General features: G+C 33.1%; 3 protein-coding genes across 8 annotated transcripts in view; 1 reads left to right on the forward strand and 2 right to left on the reverse strand.

Moving 5' to 3' along the window:
• The window catches only part of LOC105834873 (voltage-dependent calcium channel subunit alpha-2/delta-3), a 30236-nt gene extending 14235 nt beyond the window's left edge, over nucleotides 1-16001 (reverse strand). For both annotated transcript variants that reach the window (XM_036290259.1, XM_036290258.1), the window contains exon 1: nucleotides 15919-16001. The gene's annotated coding sequence lies outside the window, so the exon portion shown is untranslated. The remainder of the gene's footprint in view (nucleotides 1-15918) is intronic.
• On the forward strand, nucleotides 10122-21936 carry LOC105832184 (protein rolling stone). Of its 5 annotated transcripts, XM_036290272.1 has the most exons (3): nucleotides 10122-10461; nucleotides 13125-13395; nucleotides 19197-21936. In XM_036290272.1, the coding sequence occupies exons 2-3, from the start codon at nucleotides 13299-13301 to the stop codon at nucleotides 20060-20062; spliced, it is 963 nt and encodes a 320-aa protein (XP_036146165.1). In that variant the 5' UTR covers nucleotides 10122-10461; nucleotides 13125-13298; the 3' UTR covers nucleotides 20063-21936. The 5 variants fall into 5 exon arrangements, with proteins under 5 accessions (XP_036146165.1, XP_012528361.1, XP_036146166.1 ...); XM_012672907.3 differs by lacking the exons at nucleotides 10122-10461; nucleotides 13125-13395 and adding an exon at nucleotides 16171-16257 and having other exon boundaries at nucleotides 19197-21934; XM_036290273.1 differs by lacking the exons at nucleotides 10122-10461; nucleotides 13125-13395 and adding an exon at nucleotides 17725-17846 and having other exon boundaries at nucleotides 19197-21934.
• A 274-nt stretch (nucleotides 21937-22210) lies between these two features.
• On the reverse strand, nucleotides 22211-26408 carry LOC105832180 (zinc finger protein with KRAB and SCAN domains 5). The gene is made up of 3 exons (XM_012672896.3): nucleotides 26096-26408; nucleotides 24297-25980; nucleotides 22211-24104 (listed from the first exon to the last, which is right to left on the reverse strand). Exons 2-3 carry the CDS (start codon nucleotides 25776-25778, stop codon nucleotides 22545-22547), a joined length of 3042 nt encoding a protein of 1013 aa, XP_012528350.1. The 5' UTR covers nucleotides 25779-25980; nucleotides 26096-26408; the 3' UTR covers nucleotides 22211-22544.
• Between the last annotated feature and the right edge of the window lie 949 nt (nucleotides 26409-27357).

The following is a 27357-nucleotide window of genomic DNA, read 5'->3' on the forward strand; positions in this document are numbered from 1 at the left end:
ACACACTTAACGTTGGTATCCAACGTTTTCGCTACGTCGTTTAGACCCTCCTTTGCACTAATTTGGGGAATCAAATTTAAGTTATACCAACGTTGGGAGCCGACTTATATAAGTTAAATTGAGGTTACCCTAAGAGCACAGTTGACAGGAAGTCGACTAAATGTCGACTTCTAGAAGTTGACAGAAAGTCAACTAAATGTCGACTTCTAAATAGTCGACTTCTAGAAGTTGAGGAAAAGTCACGACTAGGGCTGCGTTCGGGAAGCGCATATATCCTGTGTGTTATCAGTGCTATTGCTTAATCTGCGTCATTCATTAGACGTAAAAGATTTTGTGCTTGGGCCGACAAGAAAAAGAGGATCGGCGTAGTTACTAATGCATCGGAAAACGAAACGTCTGCCAAATTATTTATTGAGTTATCATAAATCGCAGATAACTTAATTAGGAATCAGAATATCACCACCATAATGATTTGTTTGAAACAGGAGGTTCAGAATTACGATAATAAAGCAGCAAATTACGTCTATTTCTTCGATGTTTTGGGAATTATCCCGAAAACTTTTCCTTATATTTGACAGAACATAAGAGGAAAGCAATTGATTCTAGTGAAAACGAGAAGAGAAATAAAACATTTTTTTAACTAGAATCATATTTTTCTACGTGTACGTGTATAATAACCCATACAGCACAAAGCTCCGATTAAGCTCCCAGAGAGTTCATTTTGCTGAGCTCCCGAAAAGCTTACAAAATTCGACAAAACAAGCTCCCAGGGAGTTCGTTTTGCTGAGTTTCCGAGAAGCTTACAAAATTCGACAAAACAAGCTCCCAAGGAGTTCATTTTGCTAAACTCCCGGGGAGCTTACAAAATTCGACAAAACAAGCTCCCAAGAAGTTCGTTTTGCTGAGTTTCCGAGAACCTTACAAAATTCGACAAAACAAGCTCCTACGAAGTTCATTTTGCTGAGCTCCCGGGGAGCTTACAAAATTCGACAAAACAAGCTCCCAGGGAATTCATTTTGCTGAGCTCTCGAGAAGCTTACAAAATTCGACAAAACAAGCTCCCAGGGAGTTCGTTTTGCTGAGTTTCCAAGAAGTTTACAAAATTCGACAAAACAAGCTCCCAGGGAGTTCATTTTGCTGAGCTCCCGGGGAGCTTACAAAATTCGACAAAACAAGCTCCCAGGGAGTTCATTTTGCTGAGCTCTCGAGAAGCTTACAAAATTCGACAAAACAAGTTCCCAGGGAGTTTATTTTACTGAGCTCCCGAGAAGTTTACAAAATTCGACAAAACAAGCTCCCAGGGAATTCGTTTTGCTGAGTTTTCAAGAAGTTTACAAAATTCGACAAAACAAACTCCCAGAGATTGAACATATCGGATAAATTAATGTACTGTATGTATAGTTATAATATAGTATAATATAGTATAAAATATAGTATGTATAGCCACAAGTAGTTCGCAAGATCGCCACTAGGCGAAGGCACGGCGCTCCTTCTCGTGAGAAAATTTACTCCAAAAGGCTTATAAAAGAAAACCATCACTCACGGCTTACTTAGCAGTTAGTACTTCACTAGCAGCAAAGTGTGGTATATATTGTTTTTGTTACACGAAGAGAGTTCGTAAGCCTTCGCAACTCAGAGAGAGCTTCCAAAAATTGAAAAAATATAAAAATAAAATTTTTTCTGGCAGCTCCTATGTCCGCTTTTGAGAGCTCCCTGAGAGCTTTATTTAAGCTCGCAGGGAGTTCAGAAATAATGTTTTAAGAACTCCCTGCGAGCTTCAAAATAATTCCCGTGAAGCTTCTATATATGCTCCCTGATAGCTTTATCTAAGCTCTCAGGGAGCTCCCAAAAGCGGACACAAAAGTTCCCGGGAAGCTTATATAGAAATTTCCCGAGAATTATTTTGAAGCTCGCAGGGAGCTCTTAAAATATAATTTCTGAACTCCTTGCGAGCTTAGATGAAGCTCTCAGGAAGCTTGTATAAAAGCTTCCCAGGAATTACTTTGAAGCTCGCAGGAAGCTCTTAAAACATGATTTATAAACTCCCTTCGAGCTCAAATGAAGCTCTCAAAGAGCTCTCAAAAGCGGACATAGCAGCTCCCAGAGAGCTCCGTGCGAATTTTTTGGAAGCTTAAATGAAGCTTATTAAAAATTTTGTGAGCTCCTCGGGAGCTCCCCGTGCTGTGTGGGAATCAGCGTAAATAGTAATAATGATATAAAATCGCGGAACTAAGGCATAATCATTTTCCTGTCACAAAGTGATTATTCTTTAGCTCGCGTATGTATGTACCCCCCCCCCCCCACACACACATTACATACTAAAATTTTCTTAAATTAAATAAATATTGTTTATAAGTTTTCAAACATTTAATAAATTCATATATTCGTAAATTTACAAGGAGAAAATTTTATAGTAAAATTATGTATGATTTATTATTTATAGTAGTAACCACAAACTGTAAGAAGAAATTTCAGAGAATTATAGCATATAAGTAGTGTAAATATTGTCGTAATTTGATGAAAAACATAATAAAAATTTTCATAATTTCTCCTTGGCCCGTGTTTACTGCTTACCATAGCATAGTAATTTTTATCATAAAGTTTTTTCCGTGTATTATAAGTCTATCACAAGGATTAATTTTATTAAAAATATAAATATTCTAGTTATTTAATTTTTAATTAAGGATATAAAGTTGAAACAAACATTTTATTTGGTTGTCATTTCCATTTTAATCGATAAAATTTTCTAATGTTTTTTGAAGAAGCATAAATTTTGTTTCGAGCATATGATAACAACTTCTTTTAAAATTTATAATGACAGTTTACGGCGTTTAAGACTATCATCAAAAAAATATTTTTTATTAAAAATAATCGTTATTTATTTAAAAAATAAATTTAGTAATTACTTCTTTAAGCATTAAAACTGATATTTTTTGTACACATGTATGTACACGTACACACATACTTTTTGTCATTAAAAAATTTTATTTTCATTAAAAAAGATAAGAAACTATCATAACTCGAAGGGAGAATTTAGCGTTATGCGTCGCTTGTGCGTAGCCATTGTCGCTTGTTGTAACAATTCCCCCCGCGCGCCTAGCAATCTCAAGGTTCAAGCGCTGGGGAGAGGCAGCCGCCGCGGCCGGACGCTCAGCGCGCTTGCATTTGCCGGTAGGCCGGGCTAATACAGAAAATTTTACAAGTCACTAACTTAATTATTGCGAAAAGGGAAAAACGGTAAGGACTTTTCTGTTCAGTTTCATGCGCTCTACCTGCTCATGAACATTCCATAAAAAAATACCAGACACCCTGTATAATTGTATATAAAATATGTTTATATATATTCATATTAATTTAATTCTTTCTTTTGTAAAATTTCTATTTAGTAGAAAAGTAATACTAATAATAACGAAAAGACAAAATATAATTTAAAAATAATTTTTGTATTGCCTCTTTAAACTTAACTTTTTTTTTAAGAATCAATACAAAAATTACCCTTTTATATAATTATTTTTTGTCCTCGCGATCAGCATTATATTATTATTACTTTTCTTATAACAAACAAATTTTACAAAAGAAAAACTAATATGAACATATATGGACATATTTCGTATATAACTATATATTATAGTCATATATGTTCTTATATAATTTTTAATGTTTATATATGAAAATTTTTTCCTGGGAAATTATATCCCTTGTTCCATTTTTGCTGATACTGTATGATAGCACGCATGTTCCATTTCTGAGTTTTTGCCGTCATTAATTGACAAGGTAGATTTTATACAATATTTGCTATATATCTGGATCATGCTGATAGCAGGAATGCTCGATTTTTGCTGCGTTTTTGCCATCATTAGTTAAGGTAGACTCTATACAATATCTGCTACATATTTGCGTCACGCTGCGATTGCAGGCATGCTCTATTTCTGTTGCGTTGCATTTCTGTCGTCATTAATTAATACCGTAGACTTTGCTCGATATCTGGTACGTTTACGTTGTCACATTATAATGGCAAGTCATTCTTGACCACTGCTGCATTTCTGCAATCACACTATGTTTGGCAAGTCATGCCAGCAAAAACTAAGTTTAATGAAGACGCAGTGGATCAGAATCTGTTGAGAAATTGTGGGACAAATTTGCTAGCATGCTGCCGGCATAGCATTTTGCTATCTAGGGAATTAAACATCTACTCATAACCTTAAAAATATACTTCCATCCATAATTTTCGCGTTTTCGATTTGGGGCCCTATTCTTTACCGGCTACTGACAATTATCGGCGTCGTTGTGCAAGCTTTTTGCCATATAAAATATCTGTGCAACGACACAGTACAGAATAGATCCTCTGCATAGAAAATGACTGAAATCTGACATTTAAAGTTGCCGGAAAGTCAACTTTTCGTTATGACGGGAAGTCGACTTTTAGTCGACGTTTTTTGGGTCATTCGCCGACTACAAGCCGACTTAAAGTCGACTTTCGTCCTTAAAAAAGTCGACTTCAGGCCAAGTCAAGTTTCGATAAAGTCGACTTTTTGTTCTTAGGGTACATTTTTTCCACCAGTTTTAACGTTGGTGTAAGTAATTTTTGTAAACTTTGATTTCGTACACTTTGCTAAACCTGAGGTTATTTTTTTACAACACGTAATATTTTAGGTGTAGTTTTCATGCTTTTACTCAAACCATATAATTGCATTGGTGTAATAAATGTCCCATAATACGTACTTAATTAATTTGGCACAAATGGACAAAATGGCTTTAGAGGAAAAATATAGCTTGCGTAGTCTTTGATACTCTTGTAATTTTGCCATACCCGTACGGAAAGAAACTATTAAAAACTATTGAAAAATAACTATTCAAAACTATTGAGAGGACTATTTGAAATTTCAAGTAGTAAATTCGGACATTACTATTGGAATCGTCAATAGTTTACTATTAAAATGAATAGTAACTATAGGCATTTACTATTTATTACTAATGGAATCGTTAATAGTTTACTATTGGTGTGAATAGTAACTGTAGGTGTTTACTATTCATTACTATTGGAATCGTCAATAGTTTACTATTAAATTGAATAGTAACTATAGGCGTATGTCAATAGTAATGAATAGTAATGTTCAAATTTACTACTTAAAATTTTATAGTTATCTTAATAGCTCATTTTTTACTCACTTTTATACAAAGAATCTCGTGTATTTTGTGTTAGGTATTTTTGTTACACCCTGCATATTAAATAATAATAATAATATAATATATAATACATTATACATTAATATATTATATTAAAATATGTAAATATTATAAACAAGAAAGCGAAGCTATCTCAAGAGATGGCACAGCTTAGTGGGTTCAAATTTAATACAGCTCGAGGTTAGCTCATAGTGAAGATGGTGATGTAAAAATAATTTGTAAATGTTATTGTGCCGCTTTCGAGTTACACAGCGAACAAACAGGCAGACACACTAAACAAATTTATTATAATAGATATATGTGTATATATACGTTTTGCAAAATGTACAATTTTTATAATTAAAATTTTTGTAATGTAAAAATACATAAATAGTAATCCAATATTTATTAATTCTACCAGAAAATAAGTAAATCTTATAATTTACAGAGTATATATGCGCGCGCGTGTGTGTGTGTGGCATGTGTCGTGTGTGTCGTGTGTTTGAAATATTTTGAAGCCAAATATAGACAAATATCATGTGTTCGGATTTACAATTATTATCAAATCATTAGTAATATTACTCACAAATAGTTACTATTCAATTACTGTTTAGTTAGGTAGTTGTAAATAGTTATTATTCGGAACTATGCGTCAATAGTCGTAGTTACTATTCAATTGTTATTCAGTTACGTAGTTACGATTAGTTACTATTTGAAACTATTCACCAATAGTCGTAGTTACTTTTCAATTACTATTCGGTTACATAGTCACGAATAGTTACTATTCAGAACTATTCACCAACAATTGTAGTTACTATTCAATTACTATTTATGCACGTAGTCACCAATAGTTACTATTCAAGTTACTACAGAAATGGAATAGTAACTATAAAAATTTGAATAGTTCTTAATAGTTCTTAATAGTTCCTTTCCATACGGGTAAATACACAAACTCAGCATTGAAAATTTATAACAAAACCCACTTTATTGATAAATGTGGAAATGATAGGTCGAAATTAGACAAATTCCTTCTAAAATATTCCAATTTACTAAATATTTTATTAAATAACTAAAATTTTCAAAATGTAGATTTTTATTTTTTTTATCAAAATTACTTTTAAAATAGACATGTTGTCAAAATTAACTTTAACAGATATTATTTAAATCCTTCGCAAATTGTTAATAAAATGCGTTAAAAAATATTAATCTAAATATACTAAAAAATGGCGGATTATTTGTCTTCCTCTTTGAGGAATGAAAATAGCGAAGCCGGCGTTCCACACTATATCAAACTTTAACGTTAAGAATTGCGTATTAAAATCGCTCGAAAAGTGTGGTGCAGAGTATAACGTCAAGCGAACGTTAAATACTTTAATGTCGGATAATAGAACTTAAACCGTTTCATATTTGACGTTGGAAAAGTGATAAAAAAAGCACGTCGTAATTTTAACGTAAGACAACGTCCAAAAAATATTAGTATTATTTTTTAATTATAAGTTACATTTTCTAACTTTCTTGGACCGCTTACAACGTTGTGATTAGTAGAAAAGTAGTCCATAGTCGGAAAGTTAACCGAAAAATGCTGCTTGGGAACGAACCCAACAAGATTATTTGTCGCACCGCAAGGTACGGCAAAATCATTTTGTTGCACAAGATACATTATTAAAAAAAAATTTTTTTAATTAAAAAATATTTAATAAAATTTGACTCTTATGTATATAGCATTTATTAAGTAGTTATATTATCTTATACTACGTATTATTTATATCATCTATTGTATATTATCTGTTATAATACTATATATTTATATGATCTGCATTCCTATATGTATTATTTTTTAGTTTAAGACAGTTACGCAATATTACTATAGAGTAGTCACATTGTTTTCACATAGTCTTCATTCTGTCTTACGTCACATATTTCATATTCATGTTTTATGTTCGTCATGTCATGTTATGGATCATATATGAAATAAAAATCACGTATTAATCAAAGTCTGGTATCTTTATTAATGATGTTACGCGTCATTTTCAAATCAGTATCAAGTGGCGTCTGATGTATGCTTGATTATTCTGTTAAATTGTTTAAATTTTTAATCAAACAAAGCATAATGTTACACATAAATGTCGCAAATGTTCTTTATATGTTAATTGTTTTATTTCAAATTACACAATATTTTCTCAACGCCTATAACAAATAATGTAGCATTTATTGTACACACCGATACTGCTTTGGAATTTCAAAATTATTGGGAAGTAGATTTAACTAACATAGAATTTGTAACAGATAAAGAGGAAAAATTTGTAAAAAATAATAATGATAATTATAAACCTGATAATGAAAATAATTGTGAACCAGAAAACGAAATTTTAAATAGTAACTATAAGAAAAGAAAAACCGTGGAATATTGGAAAAGTTGGAGAAAAAAGCCGATACGTAGTATAAGATAATATAATTACTTTATAAATACTAGCTATATAAAAGTCAATTTTATTGAAAATTTTTTTTAATAAACTGCGTAATTAATGGAGGTATTTATACTGTAAAATTTTTGTATAAAACATTTTTTTATGTTTTGTTAAGTTTACAAGATATATCGAAAAAAGGCAAAAATGTTTCAGCCTTTGAAGGTTGTGGTTTTAACCCTTTAAATCGTTTTTGAACACTTACTAAAATTTTCTAAATTCATGTATTGTCCCCCTCTACATTTGTGTTAAATTTCACTAAAATTGAAATTTTGATGCAATAAATATTCAACATAGAGAAGGTATAAAGGATAAATTAAAAAAAAAAAATTTTTTCACAATAAACAGCATAGTTAATTAGAAGTATTGACGCTGTAAACCTTTTGTATACAACATCTTTTGATATTTTGTTTAGTTTACAAGATCAAAAAAAGACAAAAACCCTTAACAATAAAACAAACAAATATAAAGAGCTCGTTAATGCTAAACCAAAATAATACGATAACAGGTCAATATATCGAGCCAAGACAAATCTTCCTGATACAATATAATTCATTCAATAAACATTATATAATTATAACCGTGACTAAAAACCAGTCATGTTAAAAAAAGTTAAAACGTTTCGACTATACTTAGTCCTCTTCAGTTATAATAAATTACCAATATGTATAAACTTAAATATAAATGAAATAACGCAAACAAAAATGAATAATAAAATAAAAAATGATAAAATTTTTCCGCAAGTCAGTTTTCATATTAAAAGGACAGAATAGATATTCAATTAGTCTTGTCGATAAATCTAAAAGATCAAAAACTATGTTCAACACGTTTTTCATAGTTTTTGATCTTTTAGATTTATTGACAAGACTAATTGAATATTTATTCTGTCCTTTTAATATGAAAACTGACTTGCGGAAAAATTTCATCATTTTTCATTTTATTATTCATTTAATTGTATTATTTATTGGTTCACGTTTTTATTTGTTACGTCACATTTTGATAAGATATGCGTTGTTTTTTGACTATTCAATAGTCATCATTTTTTAACTGTTTAAGTATATTTTCATTTGCGTTATTTCATTCATATTTAAGTTCATACATATTGGTAATTTATTATGACTAAGGAGGACTAAGTATAGTCGAAACGTTTTAACATTTTTTAACACAGTTGGTTTTTAGTCGCGGTTATAATTATATAATGTTTATTGAATAAATTATATTGTATTAAGAAGATTTGTCTTGGCTCGATATATTGACCTGTTATCGTATTATTTTAAAAAAACCCTTAACTTTTAAAGAGTGGTTTCAACTCAAAACCGTTTATAAACACCAACTAACAATTTCTAAATCCCCTCCCCCCATATTTACCCTCTCTACATTTATGCCAAGTTTCATTCAAATCTGAATTTTCGGGTTTGCGAGGTTCCCTTGTAAGACAACTTGTAATGTCAAGAGTATTACAATTATTATAAAATCGATTATATATCAATTATGTAATTATTTATAGCATTCGTTTTAGATCTTGCATTATTGCGTGACACAATATTTGCGATTTTATAACTACGTACACTAAAAAAAAATTTTTAACATGATCGAAAGCGTTCAGTTCGTATTGATTTCTTCAGTACAAATATTTATATATTTAAATATATATTATTCATTTATTTTCAATTCCCCTAATTTTCTTGAGACTGGAATTAAATTACGTCTTGTAACCCTGAATCTTTTACAAACCGTATTGCATACACGCATGCAACAACTTATGTATACACTATTGTTATTATAGGGATATGTTCGTACTTTTATCTTATTCGAAAAAAATTTTATTCGACCTCTTAATCAAGTAATTTGCATTTAATTTTTTTCAAATAAAAAAATTAACTTTTTATTATATATACAGTTATATATACAATAATAATAAAAAGATTTATATTTATATATAAAAATTCGAAGCATTGATTACATGATCATTTTCAGTCAGCACAAACAAATGCTTTTAAACAATGCTTGTTTAAAAAACTGAAGAAATTTTATACAAATTGATGGTAAAAACTTTGCAAATTGCGGAAATGTTCTATACATTACAAAATTATGTTGAAAAAAGAACCATTACAACATCATAAAATGCAATTATAAAATTAATGGTTTAATAACTGCAACGTCACACACACAAGTATTATAAGAGCATGGATAAATAGTTAAAAATCTTGAGAAATCATATAACATTTGCAATTATAATCCGATTTTATTTAATGACTGTCCTAAGAAATATTTTAGAAATGCTAATATAGTTCTGGTTTGGCATTTTAATACGAGCTTAAACATAAGAACTCATGAATACTGAGCCATACATCAAAGTCATAATTTTAACTCTTTTCGCTTCAAAATTTTGAGAAAAACTCAATATAATAAAATTGCACATTTTAAACAGATCAAAATGAATAATAATCGTTGGGAAAAAATTAAACATATACAAAAAACTAATAAGTTATGGGTGAATTACCAACTTAATTGTCTATAGACATGGCGCATGCGCATCAGTAAAAAGTAGCGTGTTTTACCATCACCAGTAATTCACATACAGTCGTTAGTATTGGTTGGTATATATTCTGTACAACTCACGGAGGTGAAACAGTATCAAGAAGCCAAATAACTAATATGAATTCAAGTGAGACTAGTAAATTATGGAAAGCAAACAGCAACGGCTATAACCGACAAAACCAAGATACCTCTGAATGTGAAATTTTGGAGAATTGCGAACTGCTGATAACACAGCTTCAAACCAATGTTAAGAATCCATTCAACATTACGGACACAGTTTCCTATAATGGTATCTGTAAAATAACCTAATATTAAACAACACTGAAATGCTTTTAAAATACTGTATATATATTGCTTTTTTTCTCTACACACACACACACACACACACGCGCGCGCGCGCGCGCACGCACCCGTACACGCACGCACGCACACGCACCCGCACACACGCACGCACGCACGCACGCACGCACACACGCACACACACGCGCACACGCACACACACACACACACACACGCGCACACGCACACACACCATTACATGATTGTTTTGTTGATTTTACCAAAAATTAATCGTACAAAAAATTTCGTAACGTTTCAAACTATAAAGTTGTTTGACCTATATTCAACCTATGATTTATTAACATAATTAAAAGAAACTTAAGTATACAGTTAAGAAATTAAAGACAATAATGACACAATAATGACAGTAAATGTGAAATAAATGCATAAATATTCATATATTCATTGCCGAATGATTTGTTAAAATAAAAATATTTCATCATTTAAATAGAATAATTTGATCGAAAAATAGTATTACAAATATTCTATAAAAAAATATTGTTCGCGCGTGCGTAGGGTAAACGCGATCGCACGGGGAGAATTGCCGGGATCCGTCCCGATAGAGACGCGAAGTGAGTGGTCAGGAATGCGGGAGGTTTACGGGAGGTGATAGGAATAAAGAGGAGGCGTTGATGTCACTCACACTGAATTATTTATTCAAAACCGAACGCTCAAAGCAAGGGGCGAACCGTATCTTTTACAATGTGTCGGATATCTTGATACGTCCTGATATTGCGCTGCCTAATCGACGCGGAAATCTTGCAGAGCCACGAGATCGAGGCCCTCGCGAATCCGGAGATCTTGCGCGCGATCCGACGGAGATCTTGTACGCGAGGCAGAGGACGTTCGCGGGAAAGATACGGTCACCTGCGCACGGATGTAACACTCACAACATTCACGCGGTTATGAAAATTAAGAAATGCTTGGCAGGATCGGATGAATTAATAACTCAATCGCACTATCACGGCGCGAATGATAGGGAAAGGCGGAAGTGAATCCCCGCAGCTAGGATCGGCGGAAGACGGGAGAGATCTGCTGGACGATCTGATTTAGGTGCCGGGCTGCGAGAGACTGACGAATTATGCATCGTAAAACAATTACGATCGGAGGCGAGAAAAGGGGCGGTAGGGAACCGATATCGAAACTTATTTGGGCATGGATTCGGACGTGCCCTTTTTTGGGTATGTTTATTTGCATAGTTACCGAGATGCATAGTTACCGGTGATGAGAGCAAACGAAAATCGCGCGCGTGAGGAGCTAGTGATAGCGCCGCGCGACTCGGTGCATCGAAGAAATGAACTACCAGGAGCTCGATGGCTGTCAGGAGCTCTCACTACTCGCGGATAAAACAGAACCGATAAAAGGGGAAAAGTTAAAACTCTTATATAATTGTTATAGTCTCGAACAAATATATAATAAATATTTTGTTAAGGCGTGATAGCAAATAATATCAAGGTCACGGAAATTAGATTTGTGAAATTGTTAAACTATATGAGAGGTACTAACTTCAGGGAGAATAAAGTTAATAACAGAAATTGCTTTAGAAGTGACTACCCAGATAGCACAGAAAGTTCAAAAAGAACTCAATTGTATGTCACCAATTATGAATTCTTATATATAAAAGTTTTATAAAAATAATTCTTTTTGCATCTCAAAAAGAATTCATAATTGGTGACATACAAGTGAGTTCTTTTTGAACTCTCTGTGCTATCTGGGTAATTTTTGATGTAAATACATTAACATAAAAACAATATTTCTATTTTCGATATGAATACATCAACATAAAATCAATATTTCTATTTCCAATCTGAATACATTAACATAAAAAAAAACATTTATTTCCAAAGGCAGGATGAGTCTCAAGCAAACATATCAAACATATAACGTCAATGTAAATATTTGTCAGTCAAGGTGAATTGTAACATACAACAAAAATTATTGGTGATAGATAATTAAAGAATTAGTCAATATTCATTGGAAACTTAAATGTTACAGGATGTCTCATCCTTTTGTCTCCTAGCGAATCTCCTATTCTTATTTCAATATATTTTATAAAAAGAAATTACACACACACACACACACACACACACACACACACACACACGTCGCAAAACATGGTAGTGTTTCGCGCCAAGTTATAGTATAGCATAAAAAAAATCGCATTTTTGTGGAAATAATTGTATGATATATCATCGAATATATTTATGCGAAGAAAAAGTAAGTAAAGAAATCTATAATCCAGGCTAAATTCAATTCCCTGATTCTCAAAATATTCTTTATATATAAATAATATCAAAAGCATTTCACTAAATTATGTTCATATTTAAAATATTCATTTTTTAAAAAGAGTAATTATCGCATGCAAAAAAACATTGCTATAAATACCTTTTTAGATCATCAATTACTTGTGAAAATGTTTACAATGAATATACATTTATTTTTATCAATAAATGATTTATTTTTAAATGACAAATTGAATTCATTTATGCATTTGTTTCAATATATTTGATATATTTAAAAATACAATAGAATCGTAAAAATCCAATGTGGTAGAAAGAATTTTGAACGTAGTTCTGTCTCATATGTTTTGACGTGACTGTATTGGCTATATAGTGGGGATTTCTCGGTGGGGAGCAGGCCCACTAAGGTTCAGAAAAGGAAACTTCGCGCCGGTGTTCACCCCGGGATTGATATTGATTGAGAACACGCGGGACTAGTCAGTCGGGTAGTCAGAAACAGAACGTACGTCGAGCAGAAGACCGATTGCTGAGAAAAATAAAAAAAGAGATGCCTCCTGAGTGCGAAGAAATCGAGATTCGTGATATATTGGAAAAGAACGACCACATTGAACAGGCTGTTCCGACGAAGTTATCCGCGCTATGCGGTGGGTGTTTCTTTATTCTTTCCTTGATTCTCCAAGTCCTAAAACAACTTCACAAAACCTCAGCGCGATTTTTCAATTCATATAAAATTCTCAAAAGAAATCAAATCGCGATAGTATCAATATTCTTTTTCAATTTTCGAATCTTAGCGAGATTTTCTAAGGTGATCCTTCAATATCAACGATGCACTGTGACAGATGATTTAAAAGCTCTGATCCAAAAATAGCGATCTAAATTTTTACAAAATATTATGTCCCCAATTCATATCAATTTGACAGATGTACGAAGTGCAATGTCGTGAATAAGTACAAGTGTATTTGACACGTTGCAACTGCTTGGTCATGGAGAAAATCGATGATGATTTTGCCAACGACATACATTATGTTCAGTTAAATGTAGATTACATGAGGGAGAATGAAAAAATCATGTGTGTAGTGCATATGTGTTGTGTATAATAGTGTATAGTGTAATTAATTAGTTTTAATCTTTAGTTTTAATGTACCATCGATTAATAAGCAAAATATAAAAGTATCTAAAATTAAACAGAAAAATGATTGCATTGATATTACATTACGAAAACTGAGAAAAATGTAATGCGTAAGTCTTAATACTCTGTACATATTGATCACAACATTTCTGAATTTTTATTTTATACTCTTATAAATATAATACAATTCTTTAGTAATACAAACTTTTACATATATTTCAACATTTCAACAGTATTTGTATTATTTATTTTTAAAAAACTCTATATAAATGTTATATTATGCTTTTAGTTTTCCAAAGAAAAGAAATTCATAGATCAATATTGTCGAATCGTGTGCACAAAGTGTTAAAATTAATAACGTTCAATTGACAAGTTTATTTCAAAAAACTTTTTAAATTCAAATAATTTCATTAGCTTATCTAATCGTGCCAATAACTACGTTCAGAAAACACAACCGTTGCACAACAGTTGAGTAATTTGTTAATATAATTGGTCTAAGTTTAAAGATCTAACAATAAAAACCAATAATCACTGAGTGCTCACTGATCACTTGTATTTTCTAAATATAACTAATAAAAATCATCATACAAAAGCATAAAATCTGTTTTCTTTTTTTTTTTCTTTCATGCAGTCTTAGCAAGGACAAGAAATTGACTCTTGAACATTTTACACATGATTTACATACAATATACACAGTGTTCAGCATAACGTTTTTTTATGAACATCTGGCAATTTAAAAAAGTTAAGACAAATATTCATCTGCTTCATGCTGCTAAAACTTGTGATTTAAAAAAGCGAAAAAATTTATAATGAAAAATTAAAATCATCTCAAATTTTTTAAATAGCATCATATAATTTTCTTTCCATGATATTATCAAGGATATTTATTATTATTATTAAGGATCTTTAAGACAAATTTAATGCATTATTAGAATATCACTTTTCTTAATGTTTTATCAATTTTATTAATACATATATGTAATGTATATATTATAAATATTTATTAATAGAGAAAGACCATAACTCATGTAAAACTAATTTTATTAATTTCATGATAATTAAATATATATGTCAAATTTGCAGTATTATATTTTAAACGTACTTTATCTCTGAATATCTTTACCTATACAAATTGCAACTTTACAGAAATTTCTTAATTCACCAAATTATATTTACCAAATATCAATAACATATCAATGTTTACCAAATTAAAATAAAAAATTTTATTTCATGATTATTGCTACTTTTGGAACAATTAATATCCACTTTAAAAAGAAAACTCGAAGAATAATCATTCATGTTTACAATACAGAATGTGCAGTTTTTAGTGTTTGTGCACGTATATGTTTGTATACGTATTTGCTTACATTTCTAGTTAGAGGTTATATGTACTACTGTTTAAAATAATGGAATTGTAAATTTCATATCAAATATCAATAAAATCAGTAATATTTACTTATAATAAAAAAGTTACAGTCTTTTTGTATTAATAGATATTTATTATATATAATATTGGTAACATTTATAATATTAAAAGTGTTACGTATATTGATAAATAAGTAAAACATTTAAAAATATAACATTCTCCTACATCAAATTCGTTTTAAAGATCTTTACAATATCATGAAAAAAATTGTACGGCGCTATTTTAACAAATTCAGATAATTTAAGTTTTTTAATTTTTTCAATCACAAGTTATCATCTGCGTAAAGTAGATAAATTTTCACTTTTCAAAATTTTTTTTAATTTCAAAAATATCTTTAAAAAACATACAAAATATTATGCTGAACACTTTATGTACGAAATCTCCAATTTCTTGTACACACATAAATGATTACAATATCGATGCTTATCTCTATAAATGAACAGATAGATTTGCACAGATGGTTTCCCAATTCAAAAAGTACAGACGTTATTTTATTAATTATCAAACACATCGTATAATCTTAATAAAAATGACCTTCATTATCTTTCTCTTTTTAAATTATTTTTCTCTTTTTTTAACTATAAACACTTACCTTAATATCTATTTCCTTACCTTAATCACACATTCATTATTCTATCGTTTTCCACGTAACGTTATCGTTTATCCTGACGTCAATCTCTGACTCTGTTTTCACATATGTTTCTCTTATGCATGGAAACTTTCAAAGTTTAGTCAATCATCAACATCGGTCGTGTATACGTCGCGACATGCTGCTGATCCAATAAGCAATTAAAAAGTTGAAAATTTCTCGAATCAAATATTGTATCTGCGAATAGAAAAATATTTGTAAATTTTGTTTTAGCAAAAATATGTGAATTTTATCTGATAATCTCAAGTGCAAAACGTGAAAGTATAAAAGGATTTTAAAACTGAAAAGAAAATGCTGACAAGGTAAGCTGATTGAGTTATATTGTAAGAATAGCAGTGTTCTATTAATTAAAAATTATGAAAACAGAATAAATTAATCTTATTTATTGTAAAATCTAGAGTAATCAAAACCCTTTTTTTACTGACTTTGGCTCTCAATGCTGTTTTTTTTAATCTTTAAAATAAATAATTAAATTAGAGAATAAATTGATTATGAATTTCGGTATTATAATTAACAATCGTTAAAATAAAAAAATATTATTTATAATTGTTCTTTAATTCTTTACTATAATTTTAGATTTCTTTTAAGCATTGAGAAATTAATTATATCATGATGTAATAATATGATTAAAGAATAACTAATTATAAGAAGATTTTATGTGTATTATTTAATAAATGATTGTTCCATTGCAGCTTATATATCGTAAAATTTCTTATCTCCTGTACAATCATGTGATTCATTATCAAATCTTTCATTAAACATTAGATAAACTGATGATAAGAATTTCCGCAAATCACTATCCTAGTGAAAATTTTTTTCAGAATGAGAAATCTTAGGATATTTCAGAATTCATGTACATATGGAGAATTTTAGCAAAAGATGTAGATTTTTTTTAATTTTTGAAGTATTCCAATTTACATAAAAAATCTGAAAAATTCTTTAAAAAATTATAAAATTATATAAAAATTAAAAAAAAACTAACATTTACTTTGAAATTTAAAAAAAAATTTTCATCATTTCATTATACATTAGTTTTATTTCACAATGTTTTAAAAGACTTTGAGACGCAATTAATGTAATATTCTCTAAGCATTCTGCAATGTCTAAAAATAGATAAATATTCAATGTTCATGTTTACAGCTATCTTTTTCTACTTCTGAAATTCGCAGCAAAATAAATCGAAGGTTAAAAAAAGAAAATGCTTAAGAACTATGAAGCACGTTTTGGGATAAGAAATTCAATTTCTTCGACATAATGTTTTGCTTCCGATTGCATATTTATATTTTTACTTTCTTTCTTGTACCTTTGGCAAAGGTAGATATTCCAGCGGATAACGATTCGCTTAAACCAGACCAACCACTTGCTCGTGCCAATATAACAGGCTATAATAGGCCAAGATTGTAATAAATGAACGGTTAAATTAGTATTGACTGATTGACCTTCCGTTTGCCGGCGCGCGTTATGTATGAGCGCCGGCCGATCTCTTCTGTCACGCCGTGTGAACCTCAGCATCGCGGCGAACCAACGAGGTTAATTAGTTCAAAGTGGCCTCCCATCTGCGTCGCGGTGACGGTGTACGGAGGGAGACATTCGAACGAGACGTTCGGACGATCCGAACATCCGAATACGTGATCGAGCATGCTCGTCGTCATTAGGATTCGATCGCGAGCCGCAGACTTTGAATCCTCATCTATATCACAATAGATCACCTTGCGACACGACGCTCACCTGTAATCTGCGACGATCGTTTTTCTCACCGCCAAAAATCTACCTTCGAGACTCATTTTTCTTTGAATGTTCTCTCGTTATCGCGTTTCTAATCGTTCCTAATTATTTAGTGGTCGCATCGGTCGAAAGATCCGATTCAAACTCTCATCTTCGTCAGCCTGAAGTAAGTCGCCAAGTCAAACTTCAACGGTTTTTTTTTCAACATTTAATTCTTGTGCAAATAAAACGACTTATTTCAGTTTAGTGCAATATTCTAAGGACTTTATTTGTGCAGTTTCTTGTCGAAATACAATTCCCTAATGACTCTGACAGTTTTAAAAGCAGAGTATTTGGCTTCCGTTTAAGTCCTTATTTATTTTGAACAGGGGAGATAAATACGGAACCTGATCTTCATGTCTAATATCATTTCTTGAATTGGAAATAAAATATATAAATTCAAAAGCCGCCCTTCTTTCGCGCTCGCGCATTTTACTCTTGATCAGCTGTAGTCACAAATCAAAGCAGTTGCTAGGTAAAAGTTAGGTTAGGTTAGGCGCCTTCAGATCACGCGTACTCGTGTATCCTCGTTTTTTTTCTTTTTCTTTCCCAAGGATGGTACTCGCGTTCACAGGATTGCCTTCGCTGAAGCGAATCCTTTTATTCGTTCTACAATGCTCGCTATGTAAGTCACATGAAAAATGCTTGCTGAAAATTTTTCGAGACCGCCTCATTATTATTTCACGAACGTCACGAGCGAAATTATCTTCGAACACGAGGTCGCTGTTATCACCAAACAGATATGTTGCCGCGAAAATTCTTTGTAATGATCATAAATTTTCTTTGACATTTGAAAACCTATAAGTTTAATTATTTTAAAAATTTATAAACTTTGAAGGAAAGTCAAATATTCTAAATTTATTAATTAGTTTTATATAATCTTTATATATTATTGACTCAATATTAAAAAAAAAAAAAATTATATAATAAGATTTAAAAATGTTGATAAAAGTCCAGAGAAATATTTAATAGATGTAATATAATCGATTATGTTTGTTCATGTTGAATAAATGTTTCTTTTTTTTGCAACGTTTTATTTGACCAGTAGTAAGCCGGAAGTGGTCTGCTCACTCGAGTGCAACGAAGCAATATACGGTCGTTTTAGGAGAATAATTACACTTATTAAGACATTAATTGCAGGGTTCGTGCTTCGTTTGGAATAGCGTGATTGCGTGTTCGTGCTATGTACCATTTTCAGGTTGAATCAGTTGTCTTCTCGTTAGTTGTCGCGAGCCGTCGTGAACACGCGGTTCTTCATTATCTCTCGATTTCGTTCTATGATTTTCTTCGTGACATATATCCTTTCCTTTAATTACTCACGTTCCTAAGTATGCTTTTCTAGCATTTTTAGATTAAATTTGACCTTTATTTTTCAAGTTTAATTCACATATTTAAGACACTTTTAATTGTCCTCTTTTTTTAAAATCAATATAAGAGAAGTATCATCAAAAGTATCATTGTTTCTTTATTCTTCCAGGTCACCGCGCAATGGTGAGTAAGTTCTGGTGCCATGAGATTGGGCGTAGGTGGAGGCAAGTGGCTAAGCAGGAGCCGCAAGCACGTGTGTTCTCCGAACCAAAGTGTAAGTCGTACGTGGACATCTGGTATCTGTACTACCGCTGGATCGTCTTCCTCATCTGGACCGTCTTCGTCGTGTGTTCGATATTTGAATTCGGCAGCTACAAGCCGCTGATGCAGCACGAAAAATGGCCAATCTATCTGACCAACTGGGACATAGTGTTGGGATTTACACAAGCGTTGATTGGCGGTATTCTCGTGTCGAAGCGATGGCGATTGCAGAAGTTACCTGGCTTCGATCCTTGTGGTCTCAAATTGGAATTCACCGAACAACTATATTGGTTTCTATACGTTGTCACGACCAACATAGCAATCGGCGTAACAGTGTGCTACTGGTTCGCTGTATACAATCCAGAAATACATCAGGTGGACCCTCTCAATATCATGATGCATGTGTGCAACAGCGTGTTGATGGTGATTGATTTATTCGTCACCAGTATACCGTTTCGTCTACAGCACTTCTGGTGGTGCCTATCGATCGCCTTTTTTTACGTAATCTTTACTATAATTTATTATTTTGCTGGAGGTCTCGACAAATATGGCTGCCATTATATTTACAAAGTCATCGATTGGAAGAGACCGATGCGGACGTCGCTCGTTTGTATTGGCGGTTTGACGTTCGTGACGGTGCTACATTGTGTCCATTGTATGCTGGCGAACATCAGAGACCGAATCTATCGCAAGACTGCCGAGAAATTCAGTAAACCTGTGCAGATGAACACAACAGATAAACCGTTTCCAGAGAAACGAACAGAAGTAGTCTAATCGATAAAAATTATATAGAAATGTTTGTTTTCATCAGTCTAATATCCTTCTGGCATATATGGCTCTGAAACATTGAAACAGTATGATATTTAATAAGACAAGGCAATGTATCTTTTTGATATGATTGCGCCTGTGAATACAATCCTTTTCTAGTAAGTGAGCTTTCTGTGGTCATTTAACTTGTTTATAAAAATGATAAAGTATTAATAGGATATTAATATACAAACGGGAGTAGATGATTTCTCATATGACTCCGATCTTCATCTTTAGTAATATTTCTAGCAAACTAGAAAGAAAATTAATGATTATTGATAATAGTATCAATATACCAATTACAAAGTCATTCCGAGAATTTAGATATTTTATGAAAAATTACTTTTATTTAGTGGAATTTATGTAATACTGTAGCAGCCTGACAATATTTGTGAATACTTTAATTTGGTTTATTATAACTGTGATTGTCCGAACGCGTGCAATTGTTTGTCATTTATGTAGAAATTAAGTTTACATATCTCTTCTTTCGTTTTTTTTTTAAGGGGACATATACGTTTGGAATTACAAAAAAGGCATTTTTCATAAATTTTTTTAGAGCCAAGAGACAAACTATAAAACTGGGACTTTTTGCATAATAAAGTACACCTTTTGTAATTCTCATACAAATTTTATTACAATGATTTTGTATCCATCCATTTTGTAAAAAGGAAATGTGTACCATTCTATTGTTACCGCTTTTCCGCGATACTGATTGATTCTCTCACTGTATTTCGTATTGCGAGAGTAACTATCATTGTTATTAAATTTTAACAGCTGTATAGATGGTTATCTATACAATTATCATTGTAGTTTATTTTTAAAAAGTAAAAAATAAAAGGTTAAATAGCGCGCATCTATGTAAGAATTACAAAAGGTGTACTTTATAATGTAAAAAGTCCTATTATAGTTTGTCCCTTGGCTCTGTAAAAAATTCATGAAAAATGCCTTTTTTATAGCTCCAAACGTATATGTCTCCTTAAACAGTTGAAAATTTTACTAATGACGAATTCGGTTGGATTGCACCAGTGCGCCCTCGTTTAGTGCAGTTTAGTTCTTCCCATTCTAAATACAAACCAACAGAATACGAAACACTGAACGAGGGCGCACTAGTGCGCGCTGGTGCACCTAACCGAATTCGCCATAAGAAAAACAAACAGTACTCACACAAACATTCCATTATATTTAAATTAAGCGAATCAGTATTCTTATTTTGTATCTAGTGTGACATTACTTATCTACATTTTTGTAAATTAGAAAACGTTGAACGCATTTTTATATTTAAATAAAAAAGTTATCACATATTTTGTTTTTCACATTTTTGAATTCATTTCAGATTACATGCAAATGTCATGTATATTTAAGATATATACATTTTCTTTAGCATTAGCTAATATTCTTACTAACATTAATCACAGAATCAACGTTGTAAATTTTTTTATACTTATCAAAATTCGGAATTTATAATAATTTTATGTTTGTTATCTTTAGATTAAAAAATTTGATACAAAGAATTATTAAATAAAACACTAAACGAAGATATAAAAAAAAGCAAAATGCTTACATAAGGATGTACATACAATCTAGAGCGACATTAATGTATTGTAATTTAATTTAAGAAAGATTTATTAATATGTAGAGCTCAATGTTCGGTGTGTTTTCATACGATAGTTCCTATTTAAACTATTTTGTACTATTGATGCATCTGTGTGCTGTATGATTGTATGTGCAGCCAAATTATTGCAGCAAATAAAAATCTTTTCTATTACAGATAAAATGTAAATTACGCATATCATAAGATAAAGCTGTAGTGTAAAATAATTAAGAATTTGCATGTGTTTCTATCTTTTTGTAAATTTTTTTATTACACCTTTTGTAATAATTACTGCAAAGTAATTTAATATTATTGGTTTAGAAAAAAAATTAAATTGCATAAATTTTTTATAACATGATATAATATTGTTAAATTATATCGATTGGTGTATGCGAGATTTTATAAATATAAATTAAAATCCTGGAAAAAAGACAAATAATAACAGATGTATAACTTTAAAGTGCATCATAATTGGATAAATAGATTATTAGACAGATAACGGCAATCAAGTACACAGATGATGATTTTTATGGAAAAATATCAACGATTTATTAATAAAATAACGATTTAAAGCGATTATGGGCCGCGTAGTACAAATGAATATCAGGCTGAGGCCAGCTCCTGGATCACAGATCGTGTTAAAGTTACCACAAAAGCTAATGTTTAATATAGTAACGACCATCATTGTTCAAAACTATCTATATCCCACTTTTAAGCTACATTTAAAATAATTATTACGATTATCACGTGATCATGTCCAAAAAATAAGTATGCAATAATAAGTTGGTCGAGAGTATTCTATCACGAAAATCACTCAACCACGACATTGGGATTCATCACTTGCGTTCATCACGAAAATCACTCGAGACCACGCAAATTACTCACACTCTCGAGCGGACTTGAGTCTAATAACAGCACCTGGTATTCCGTACCTGCTACATCGTCCTGATAATACATCGATGGTAGTTCTTCTGTGAACAACAGACCTTCGCTCAAATCACCACTCGTGTCCAGTATAACGTCCGATGTTTCCGTTATTGAAGTCATCAATACATTATTCTTCTTCAGTTTAGACCATTCAGAATACGTTAGATCTGTCCTTGCCGAACCCTGCTTTTTTATAGTTTCTTTGTCAATCTGTTTGTCAATTTGCATATTATCTTGGAACGTTTCTGAACTTTTCAGCAAGGTGTTGAAAAGTGGCGGTTCCGGTTCAGGTAGACGACGATCCCTTATTGAAGAGGTGTCAAGGATAACGGCATCGCACGGAGCCACCATCACCATCTGTTTTTCCTCAACGGCAGTGGGGAAATTTGGGGAAGGTGAACTGTGTACGGTGTATAAAACGTAATCTATGTTGGCATCGTCAGAGGATGATTTAGTTAGCAGATCGTCACAATGTATGCCATGTGCTTTCATCATGTGCTCACGAAGACTGTGCTCGTTATTGATCAAATGTCCGCATACGTCTATCGGACAACGATACAGCAACTCCATTTGATCTTCATCTTGGAAACATGCATCGACATTCTGCTTCTCGACATTATTTTCCTTCGCAATAATCTCCGCGGCATTCGTCAGCTCCGTGTCCCATCGCTTCGACTTGATCGGCTTTATTCGCGAGTAATGAGATTCTCTCGTTTTCGTTCGTTTCTGATCAGCAGAAGTGCACTCGGGGAATGCACCATTAGCTACATTTAAATCTGGTTTAGTCTGCTGCTGATGCTTTTTGATATGCACGTACAAACTACTTTTGGCAGAAAATCTGGCAGCGCACACAAAGCACTGAAAGAAACGACCTGTGTGCGTCAACCGATGTTCTTTCAGATGTTCCGAGCGCATAAACGCTTTGCCACAATTCGGTATATCGCATATAAATTTACGCTCGTTCGTGTGCTTTTTCTGATGACGCTTGAGTTTACTGGACGATGAAAAGGCCCATTTGCAATCCTGGAAAGTACAGGGATAAGGTTTGTAACCAGTGTGAGAACGCATATGGGCTTTTAGTCGACATGGTTTATCGAAAATCTTGCCACAGTCTGGCCACGAGCATTTGATGTCCACCTCCTTGTAGCTGTGTGATCGCTGATGCGACGTCAGTGCATTGCTGCTGTAGTAACGTTTACCGCAACCCTCATGCTGGCACACGTAAGGTGCATGGCGTTGATCGTGCGACTTCATGTGTAACTCTAATGCTCGTTTCGTCTGAAACTTCTGACCACAGTCTGGCACTTGGCAAACTATCCGATTAGGACGACTATGCAGTTTCGCGTGGCTCCATAGATTGTAGACGGTAGTGAAACGACGATTACAGCCTTCCACTTCACATACATAATCCTTGCGCTTCAGATGTGTTTCCTTGTGCCTTTTTAACTTGAACTCAGAATAAAAGGCCCAAGTGCAGCCCTCGAAGTCGCACTGTAAAAACATAGCCAATTAAGATAATGGTAAACGGAAACAAAAGAAAAAAATATGATTGTATGCTGAATAATTTTAAGGGCTGGGTTACGAAATTAATCTAAACTGATTTTATTCGCTGCAAAATTATATCTCACGCGAGAAAAAAGATTAGAGAAAGAAAATAAATTTCACGATGTCTTTTTAATATACCTTAAACGGTCTAACTCCATAATGGGCCAATAAATGACCTTTCAGAGTGTACAATCTACCGAATTGTCGGTTGCAGCCGTCTCGTGGGCACAGCCACACTTTGTCGTGTTCAGTGGCAAATAAAGGCTGCAAACTGTCGTCGGTGATGCCTAGTTCTCCCAATGCATTGGATATGACAATTTCATATTGATTACTTGGATTGTTATCGGCACTGTACTCGACCGTGCCGTTCCAAACTGCAGCAGAAGTATCTATTTTAGGCAATTTTGCAAAATTGCCAGTCGCCTCAATCAATTCCGAAGTTTTGCCTTGATAGATCTGTTTTTCCGTGCCAGTATTGATAACGATTTGCGTCATGTTGGAGATTTTGTCGGTGGATATAGCGACCACAGCCATCATGTCCTGCGAGTCCGTATCAACAGTAAAGCTCTTACCATTGATATGCTTATCAAGCTTCTTCTCCCGTTGTTCTGTCATCTGTCGACGTTTCTTGATAATACGCGGTTCAAGTTTTGTCTTCTTCAATTGTTTTATTGGCCTGTTTGGTATGCTTATTTCCATGGAATTCGTCATGGTATTTAACGAACTCTTTTCTGAAGCAATTGACGGTAGAGTTCCGACGAAGAGCTCTGAGGAACTTGCTGAAGATTGTGCTATGCTTTCCTGTTCCATCTTTGAATCTTTCATCTCGTTCATGACTGAATTCACTGGTAGCTGGCTGAGGGTAATTTGCGAGGTGGATTTCTCGCAGGGTGTCTCATTGTTTTGTGCTGAAACTCTTGCTTTTGAAACGTTTTGTTCAATATCTTGACTCTCTACGTTTAATGTTGGCTGACTGCTGGCAGACGGCAGAATTTCACCAGCCACCATCATGTCATCTGGTGTAAGAGCCGCTAGTTGATCAAGATGATCCAGTTGGAACTCCGGTAGCATAAACTCGTCGACAACTTTCTCGCATGGTGGCTCCAGTAGCCGATTCTCAGTATGAGTCAGATCTTGCAGTATTGGATCATAGCTCGATGGCAGATTGAGCTTCTTACCATCTGCCAGATCAATGTCGATAGACAAGCCATATGGATCTTTGCTCAGGAAGCAGCCATGCGAGAGTACCTCTTCGCCCAAATATCTGTCTACACCCTCTACCATTTTCGCTGCATCCAGATCTATACTCGATGGCACTGGAGGCTCTGTGGTACGCATCTTGAGCCACTTCTCAAAGTCGGCTACCGTCTCGACGACGTCAACGCCCTTTCCAGTTGTCGTTTGATGCCAATTATAATTTCTCTTGGTTCTTTGGTCCTTCTTACCAACCACTTCCTCTTCTTCCTCCTCCTCGTCCTCTGTCCTCGACGACGTAAAAAGCATATCCTTGGTGGGCGCGCATTTCGCTCTCTTGCCCTCAGAACTAGTTCTCTCGCGACTGAGTCGTCTCGATGTATAAGCGGCAACGGCGGCCGCAGCGGTTCCTCCTCTGCGAGACATTGCCGATGGTCTGCTCCGTGGCCGGCGCTGCGGAGGAAGCCCACGTTGGTGCAGAGTGATAACGACATTCGACAAAGCATTATATATTTTTCACGGCAAGAAGGGGCTTCCCCGGTTTAGGAGCCCGAAGCTACGGCCCGTTGCAATTGCAATTCTCATTGGGGATTTCGAGGTGGGCTCCATTTCTCTTGATCGATCGTCTCTACGGCAGAACATCATCTAAGGTCACAATCCGTTTCTTCGCATCTCATACCGGGCAACCGCGAATCGTTAAGGATCGCGCGATGCGAGATAACGGAAACAACATAACCTCTTACCATGTATACTGCTGCGGCAGGCGAGCGGGCAGACAAGCTAGGGAGCGGTTCATCGGATCGATACAGCGAATTATGTCCGGTAGAGATACTCGTCTGGTGATAACGACGATGGAAAGCGAATATATACTTTCCTTCAGCGTAGCTTTCTCGTGGCCACGCGGAAGATATTCGCGTGCGCTCGCGTACGCAGATCTCTTTTTACGGATAACTGCGGATAACAATAAAATGTAGAAAATGACAAAATAATATCGAATGCGAGCGAACTGATGCGCGAACGACACGCTCGCCGCTCGCGGCCACGCCTGAGCCATCTGGCGATATGCTGCGATATGCATGTTTATTCCGTGTTACCGGTTGATAACACCGCTTCTTACCACCTTTTATGATGCATTAGCGCGGTCTTTGAACGCAGACTTTGGTCTATTTCTACCAACGTAGATTAATTTTAATCTTGGTTTAATTTACTTGTTATCTCATTCTAGTTCCAAAAATTAGAAAGAGATAAAGAGTAACTTAATCCAAGATTAAAGTTAAGCTACGTTGGTAAAAATAGGCCTTTTTGACGTAGATTAAATAGGGGGACGGTTTATCTAAACGAAAACTGTTAGAAGAACATTTTTATAGAAATTGTTCGTCTTTTATTTTTAAAAACGACAATTTATTATGTATTCAGTTTATCTTCATCAGCTTTAATATTGATAAAATTATGCTCATTTAACGAGACATGAAACAAAAAAAGAATCTGGTAGAAAGTCTTCAATTTTAAAAGACATTTATTCGTGACAAACACTGGCACTTCGTCGTTTTCTTATTCTAAACAATCTAAACTAAAATTTTAAATTGCTCGATTCTCGAGTGCATTTGTGGTTCTTTCCGTGACATTGCCTGGCGCAGTATTTTCGTCGTAACATTGCGAGCTTTCGCAAGCTTATTCCTGAAGGATCAACATCTGTGCCATAAATTATGTCGAACCTTCGGAAACTCGACAAGAATATGATTTTTTCTTTAACTCTATTGGAGATATATACTAGAATATAACTGTTAAAAATAATCTTGAAATTCTCTTCAATAATTATATTAATCCACAATTCCTTTTTTACTCATAAATATTATATTTAAATATGTTATTTAAAAAGTAAATTTCTTTATAATTTGATTAAATTTGAATTTTTAAGGTAGATAAGTATATATAATAAATATTATAAAACAGAAAATACAGTAGTATAATATATTATAGAATAATAGATATATAAAAATTGAAA

The sequence above is a fragment of the Monomorium pharaonis genome, chromosome 7 (genome assembly GCF_013373865.1).
Source record: "Monomorium pharaonis isolate MP-MQ-018 chromosome 7, ASM1337386v2, whole genome shotgun sequence".
NCBI classification, from domain to species: domain Eukaryota; kingdom Metazoa; phylum Arthropoda; class Insecta; order Hymenoptera; family Formicidae; genus Monomorium; species Monomorium pharaonis.

Bases quoted from the DNA above. Each gene is read 5' to 3' on its own strand.
- LOC105832184 (XM_036290272.1), top strand. From the start codon at position 13,299: ATGCCTCCTGAGTGCGAAGAAATCGAGATTCGTGATATATTGGAAAAG. The intron at 13,396-19,196 runs GTGGGTGTTTCT...TTATTCTTCCAG, and splicing joins GAAGTTATCCGCGCTATGCG to GTCACCGCGCAATGGTGAGT.
- LOC105832180 (XM_012672896.3), bottom strand. From the start codon at position 25,778: ATGTCTCGCAGAGGAGGAACCGCTGCGGCCGCCGTTGCCGCTTATACA. The intron at 24,105-24,296 runs GTATATTAAAAA...ATGTTTTTACAG, and splicing joins ATGGAGTTAGACCGTTTAAG to TGCGACTTCGAGGGCTGCAC.